At 42.2% G+C, this 7,808-nt stretch overlaps 2 protein-coding genes across 2 annotated transcripts in view; one reads left to right on the top strand and one right to left on the bottom strand.

Annotated features, from left to right (window-relative positions):
* Metap1 (methionyl aminopeptidase 1) overlaps nt 1-2,111 on the top strand; it is a 32,211-nt gene extending 30,100 nt beyond the window's left edge. The window contains exon 10 of the mRNA XM_005357432.3: nt 299-2,111. Within this exon, the coding sequence (XP_005357489.1) occupies nt 299-462 (164 nt within the window). The 3' untranslated portion in view covers nt 463-2,111. The remainder of the gene's footprint in view (nt 1-298) is intronic.
* A 3,501-nt stretch (nt 2,112-5,612) lies between these two features.
* LOC101981098 (alcohol dehydrogenase class-3) overlaps nt 5,613-7,808 on the bottom strand; it is an 18,453-nt gene continuing 16,257 nt past the window's right edge. Inside the window, exons 7-9 of the mRNA XM_005357351.1 lie at nt 7,715-7,808; nt 6,145-6,283; nt 5,613-5,858 (exon numbers count right to left, since the gene is read on the bottom strand). The exon at nt 7,715-7,808 is cut by the window's right edge and continues 4 nt beyond it. Coding sequence (XP_005357408.1) covers nt 5,834-5,858; nt 6,145-6,283; nt 7,715-7,808 — 258 coding nt within the window. The 3' untranslated portion in view covers nt 5,613-5,833. The remainder of the gene's footprint in view (nt 5,859-6,144; nt 6,284-7,714) is intronic.

Here is a 7,808-nt window from a genome sequence, read left to right as displayed (position 1 = left end):
CTCACAGAGATCTGCCTGCCTCTGCCTCCCGAGTGCTGGGATTAAAGGCGTGCGCCATCACCGCCCGGCTCCTCTCTGCTTTTTGAGACAGCTTCTCTGTGCAACTTTGACAGTCTTGGATCCTTTGACTCTGTAGATCAGGCTGGCCTCATTAAGAGATCTGCCTGCTCCTGCTTCCCAAGTGCTGGGATTAAAGGTGTGCGCCACCATAGGCTATTTCCTTTCTTGATGCATACTAACCTAGAGACTGTGAGCGATGTGAATGACAAAACTAAGCAACTGTTTTTGCTTGTTTAAGGTGGATGGCAGGATGAAACCTGGCCAGATGGCTGGACTGCAGTGACGAGGGATGGGAAGCGATCCGCCCAGTTTGAGCACACCCTGCTGGTCACGGACACTGGCTGTGAAATTCTTACCCGGAGACTTGATAGCTCTCGGCCTCATTTCATGTCCCAGTTTTAATCCTCCCAAGATGCCTAATGTCTGAACACCATCTTGTACTGTGTTTTTTATTGAAAGTACAGAAATGAAGAGCCTTTTAGAAATGCCTCGGTTTGTTTTGACTGTGGCTGAGGAGGGACTGCAGCATTTGGTGTGTGTCCTCAGAGCTTTTTTGGGGTCTGAAAGAGCTGAGAAGAATAAAGGAAACATTGCTTACTTCCTTCGGTCCCTAGCCTCACCCCTCAGTTCTCTGTACTCTGTCTTTGACCCTGATGTGCTTCCCATTGCTTTATCACTGCCACAGACAAGCTGCTTTCCAGGAGAGTGTTGGAGATGAGAAATCGTGAAACTAGCAACACATTGCTCCAGATTTTTAATTATATATTGGTATATATGGAAATATATATGCATACATTTTAAATTCCATATACAAAATTATTGAACACTGACCTTTGGTCTGGGTTGATTCTGCCTTGACAGGGTATCTGTTGTCATAAGTGGATCCATAATTTGTTAGTGGTTAATTCCTGGGTGGGAACTGGACTCCGCTCACCCTCATGCTAATTATTTACTGTTGTATGCGTGTAGGAAAGACTTCCTGCAGTGTGGACTCAGTGAGTGCATGGGAAGGCTCACTTGGGAGGTTGTCAGAGTGTAAGGTCTGGTGTGGGGAAATAGCTGCGCTGCAGCGTCATTTCACAGTACACCGCTGTCTCAGACCCATCTGGCCAGTGAGAGGTCACAAATCCCTTTTCTTCAGAACTCTTTTTTTGCTGAGGTTTCCCTCCAAAGTACTCAGAGAAGAGTGACAGTTGTCCTGTGGCAGGCAGATGATGGGGGAAGAATTCCAGTGTCTCCAGGTGTCCGCAGAGTCGTGGTGACTGAGAGTTTAGCATTTAGTAACTGGCAGCAGTGAGAAAGGACTCTAAGTGCCCATGGGCATGCATGCTGCTGTCCTGTGTCGCAATGTACCTCACTCTAGATGGAGACATACCAGATCATAAAGCTGTCATGAGAGTATCCTTAATTCCTGGCTATCTCATGACTTTATTGTAATATAATTTGATACCAGTGACACATACTTTAAGACATCATCTTTTCCAGAGTGCCTCAGACCTGATTGCTTTAAGAGAATGATAATGTTTTCATGACTTTAATGATTTAGTAAAGTGATTGAATCTGGTGTAGACTTCTGGGTGTGTGTGTGTTTAAAGTTTTTAATCAAACTGTAATATTTGTGAATGGAATGCTTTGTAATATGAATGTTAATATAATATGTAAAGGGAGATTAAAAGTTTGAATGATTATCCCACTTACTGTAGTTGCATTTGTTTCAGAGGGAATTGATGGGATGAGACCAATTTCATCCAAACTAAACTCATGACCATTGGAGCATACACACCTTTTCAGGTATAATATTGTACCATAATTGCATGTTGTTTAATGCAGGAGCGAGGCAGCACATCTAGATGTAGCTGTATTATGAGAGCTTTTAAGGTTAAGAATATGGTATATTTAGGGGAGCAGTTTGTATTCTGACAGTAGGATTGGTAAGTGGGGTGGTGTTAAGTTTATATCATTAGAAAATAAAGCTTCAGGAACGAAACCTTGGTGTAGTTTGTGGAAAGATTAGACATGCTTGTAGGAGTGCTTTCCTTGGTTTGATTTTTTTTAAAAAAAAATGTGGGCTCTAGTCTAATTATAATATCTCCAGTTAATAGGTTTAGTTTACAAAACATCTACTTTGTACATCCACAGTTAATGTATTAGCCTTTTTGGTCTGCGCTGGGATTGGACTGGTGGCCTTATGTATAGTAGGCATGCACTCTCCTCTACTGCAACATACACAGTTTAACTTGTACGATGACCGTTCTTTATCCTCCTGTCCGTCTTGCATTTCCAGTAACTACAATTTAAAAGAAGAAAACATGTTTGCCCTTGGTATCAGTGCCTTTTTTTTTGTCGCTGACAATTCCGAACAGAAGCAACCCAAGGGAAGATTTGGGCTTATAGTTTAAAGGGACATGGTGCATCCTGGAAGAATGGCGTCACAGTAGAGCATCAGCCTCGTGTCCTCAGGAAGAAGATGAGATTATGCTGGTGCTTGACTGGCTTTCTCCATTTGCTCTTTGTATTCAGGACATTAGCCCACATGATGTTGCCATTTACGTTCAGCATGGTGGAAACACTCCAGACCCTCCCATAAGTGTGCCTCCTAGGTGACTCCAAATCCAGTTATGTTGACAATAAACGATCACATTCCTTTGTTTTATATTTTTGTGGATAGTTTAGAAACCCTTCAGCAGTGTGTATAATACTTGTCTCCCATGCGTTTTAAATTCCAGACAGAAAGGCTGAGGATTTGCTATTGTTGCTTAATTACTGATTTCTAAATCACTTCTGGTTGGTTGAAATTGACAACATAATGTTCTGCAAAGGTAGATACACACCCATGATATATGTAAATGATCTCTTTTAAATTTCAATTCTTGGATTAGAGAAATGGCTTAGCAGTTAGAGTGTTTGATTGATGCACAGTCATGAGTATCAGTTTGTGATCCCAGCACCCATGTAAAAGTCAGCTGTGTTCTCACACATGCCTGGAATCCCAGTAGTAAGGGAGATTGCTGGGGTTTGCCCACTGCCAGCATAGCTAGAAACCAGGGGCTCCAGGCTCAATGAGATGCTGCCTTGAAGGAACAGGGCAGAGTGGTGGAGAGGGACTCCTTTTTCTTTAGTCTCAGTGAACGTGTGTACTTACACATAGCACACCTTACAGAATGCTTTGAAAATTTTATAGGAAAGTTGGAAGTATAGTGAAGTAGTAGTTACCTATACCCAACTGTACAAATGTTACCACCTTTGCTTCCTTACCCTGACCTGGTCCTGGGATTGAACCCAGGACTTTGTACAAAAGAAAAGGGTATTATACTTCAGCCTGTATTTCTCTAAGGATGCTTATTCCAAGAATATTACTGGTTGATAGAGTGTTGGACTAGCACACGAGGCTTGGCAGTTTAATTCCCAGTAAGTACCTGCACCCCAGCAAAGGAGTCTACGTGACTGTAATGTAATTGTTAGACCAGCAGTTTTTAACATTGGTGTATAATAAATGTGTATACAGACTCAGTTTCCCCCAAGTTTCTTCTGAGCACCCCACCCTGTCATGGGCCAGTAATTTGTTCTGGAATAACTTCCCTGCTCTTCAGAGTGTTGTAGGAAATTAACACTTGAAAAATTGTGACAGTTGCATATAAAAGTCTTAGTTCTCATGAGGATATGCTCAGGAGAAATACCGTGACAGAAGACTTCGTGGCTGTCACGCTGCGTTCATTATGGCCCATATGAATTGTCAGAGCATCCCAGTGCTCGATCACTCCGTGTCTGTTCCCCGTTCCTATTTTACTCTGACTTTTTTAAACAAGTAGATTGGAAGCTACTTGGAGACTATGAATATCATGTTCACACAATGACTTTAGCATTCATTGATATCCTTGCCCGAATCCACTATTTGCTTGCATTTGATCTGCAGTTTGGATTTCCCAACTCTAGTATTTAATTTACATGAACATTTTACAGAGAAGCACTTCTCAGATGTATCAACCCTCAGCATTTATTAGCTGACAGTCTACTGCTCTGCCCTTAGCAATATCACTATTGGCTCATAGTTTTTTGTTTATTTTTTGCAGGGGCAGGTTGGAGACGGGCTTTCTGTGTAGCCTTGGCTGTCTTAGAACTTGTTCTGACTAAAGAGATCTGCCTTCCTCTGATGGGATAAGGGCGCATGCCACCACCGCCAGGCTAGAGTCTTATTTAAATAACTTTTTTTTGAATTGAGAATTTGATACAGTGTATTTTGGTATACCACTCTCCTCCCACCCAGATCCACCTTCATCTTCCTACTTCCCCCAACTTTGTGTTTTCTTCCACTTTAAACTCATTGAGTTCAATTTGTGTTGCTCAACTGCTAAGAGTAGAGGCCTGGCCTTGAATGTGAGTGCAGGGGTCATGCCATAAGAGCTCCTTGGCTAGGGATGGAATTTTGTGCTCACTTGCGTGTCTTCAAGCTGGGACTCCGGCTGGCTTGATCATGTGATGAGTTGTGCATGGTGTCACAAATTTCTGTGAGTTCATATGTGCAGCTTCTAGGTTGTGTCTGGAAAAGTTGGCCTGAAATCATCCACCACCTTTGGCTCTTACAATCTTTCTACCCCATCTTCCACAAAGTCTCTGAGCCTTGGAGGGATATGAAGTATATACTCTCATTTAGGGTTAGCAATCCAGTTATTCTCTGCATGTTGACCAGTTGAGCATCTGTGAATTGCCATCTACTGAAAGAAACTTTTGAGAAATCCCTATATACAGCTTTTAAAAGATGGGTAAAGCTTTAACTTGGGTGTTTTCTTGAGGCTCTCAGCCCTGTTATTCTTGTTCCACATTCCACACCCAACCTCCAGAACAAGCCACAGATACTTGTATGCATCGTCTTTGTACTAAACTGGTAAGCACATTTGTACTATGGTGTTTTGAGAGAAGCGCACGACCAGGATACCAGGGATCTGATTTGAACTGTGTGGCTAGGGGAGAGATTACACCCGCTTGCACTGACATCACAGCTTAGTAACAGCTTACAGGACAATGTGACTGAAGCGAATTTGCATTATCGGTAGCTAGGTGGACTCTACGTGTTTCAACTAGAATCAGTATTTGAGCCCTAAGTGAGATGACAGTTCTTGCTTCTGAGCATTCTGCAGCCATTACGGCATGGCCTCATTTGGGGCTATGGGAGTAGCTGAGTAGACATTTAGGCAGGAGGTGATCCTGTGGAGCATGCCCTTGACTTGCGGTATTTACCACATGTACAGCTGTCAGTGTCCAGCTGACAGAGCACACTGCACTGTTCTGTTCTCATAATTCTACCAAAAGCAGCTGACTTCACCTGGCCACTTGGTTGTTGTCCATCACCGAACCAGCTGCCTAAACTAACAAGTTTACTGACTGCTTGGTAGTGTATGTTTCTAATTGGTATTTGCAGACAAAGGATATTCTAATCTTGGTTTGTTAACTAAACCTATGTGGATGAATTAAAAATTAGCCTATCTTTTGGGTTAGCATTGTTTCTAGACTGCATACCGGGCAGCCTAAAGAGAGATGACAAAATGTTCAATTTACTCACGAATGCAGAAAGTATTTTTATTATGTTAAAATATTTCTTGAGCAGCAATTATTTATGTGGAGAGTTCAAAAAACTGACTTGTGATTGATTATTTGCCTTGTCCTTGATTATAGACACGATTACACGCACTCCTAGTAGTTTCTGAAGCAGATCTGTCAGTCTATTCTCTTCTGATCACAGGAAAAAGTACAGGAAGGACAGTGTTCTCTTCTGAACTTACATCTTTAGAACGGTTCGAATGCTGTGAGACAGAGCAAGAATAATAAAATTTGAAAGATGAACTAAAAAAGAAATCACATTTATTTATAATCATATTAATTTATTTATTCTATGTGTATGTATATGTGTGCACCCTGGCATGTGTGTGGAGATCAATTGTCTTCTATCACGTGGGTCATGGGGACTGAACTCAGTCACTGGGCTTGACAGCAGGCACCTGCTCCCTCTGAGCCATGAAGGAACCACTGACATTCTATTTGCTCTGCTCGTCCCTCCCACTTTCACGGTCAGCTGAACTGAAAGCTCACCTTTTCCCCGAGTGCATCAGGTCGAAGCCTTGGTTGATTTGGTCGAAGGTTAGAGTGTCAGTTACAAATTGGTCAACTTTTATCTTTTCTGACATATATTCAGACACCAGCTTTGGGACACTCTCTGCACTCTTCCATCCTAAAAGAAACCACATTCTTAAGGATAAGCTTATGCAACAAGTTTCTGCAATGTATTTAATCACGTTCCTCTCCTGGGTGACGCCCAGACAGTTCAGAGGTTATGTGGATTCAAGATGAAGGAAACCTTTTTAGAACTGCTGTGGAACAGAGAAAGAGTCAGACACATCCTTAGCTGTGAAAAAGTAAACACTTAGAGTTAATTGTTCTTTTCCTATTTTAGGGCTACTAAACACCGGGCTGGATGACACAGGCCTGAAAAGCCAGCCACAGTGGAGGCTGAGGCAGGAAGGTCATCCCGCCTCAAAAACAAATAGTTTATAATTCTGCTGGAGAGTACTTGCCTAGCTACTCTGGCTTCAAAGGCCCTTTCAAATCAGCTCCTGGAATATGGTGCCCCCAAGAGCACATGCCAGTTAAATAAAGAGTTCCAGATACTAGAATCAGTTAGTCAAACTGACACCTTCTAAGGTAAACATATAATTATAAAGAAGAAAATTTTGGTCATGCCCTCATTTTAGCATAGTTTCCAAGGCTTTTATTCTGGGTTTCAAAAAAGTTGAGATAAAACATGGTATGTGATCGCAACACACATTCTCTTAAACAGCATTCAAAATGCCTGGGATATTTTCCCCCTAATAAGGATGGTAGGATAGGATTGCCCATTGAGTTTTTTCGAAAGCCTGTAAGAAGTATGGAAGTCATTCATTCACAATAGTTGGGCTGTGAGACATGTTTTGATATTTCTCCCCAGCTGAGCACCACCAAAAGCCTTTACCCAACCTTCTACCCATAGTTAGATAATGCCAAATGACTAAATCCCTCCTACGACTACACCAGGGGAAAATGATCATCAGTTTGATAGCTTTTAATTTTGCTAAAAACTTTTGTCATTACTTTAGTTTAGGATCATGTATTGGGTACTACTAAAACTAGCATTATTCAGAAAGAAGTCTGACTATATTAAGTGAGGTTGCATTCTCTAAGTATTAAAATGACACCTAAATTCACACAAGAAACCCTGGGCAGTTTACCCAGCCTGCCTTCAACCTCCTTCTCATTAATTCTTGTTCTCTCTCTCGTTTCTTTCTTGTTCTTGTTCTTCTTCTTTAAAAGACTGGGTCTCACTGTGTACACCATGCTGGCCTTCCACCTGCCCCTGCCTTCTGGGTATTGGAATTAAAGGCTGTACCCCTACACCTGGCTCTTGCTCTTTGAAGTCCTGTATTGTCTGGCTCTCCTTACTTAAGAAGAAGCCTAATGCCTCCCCAGTACCAGCGGCCAATACTGACTCTGAGTCTCTTCAGGTCTCCTGTGAAACAATCAAGAAAGAACTACAACCAGATGATTTGTGTTAACACACGAAATGAGACTGAGATTTAAATTATGCCAACGGAAACAGGAGAGAAAATCTACTTGTCCACTGCGTTACCTCCAAAGGCAGTGCCTTTCCATGTGCGTCCTGTCACCAGCTGGAATGGGCGAGTGGCGATTTCTTCACCTGAAGCAGCTACGCCAACCACCAC

The sequence above is a fragment of the Microtus ochrogaster genome, chromosome 21 (genome assembly GCF_000317375.1).
Source record: "Microtus ochrogaster isolate Prairie Vole_2 chromosome 21, MicOch1.0, whole genome shotgun sequence".
In the NCBI taxonomy this organism is placed as follows: Eukaryota; Metazoa; Chordata; class Mammalia; order Rodentia; family Cricetidae; genus Microtus; species Microtus ochrogaster.
This window is presented reverse-complemented; position numbering and strand designations above follow the sequence as displayed.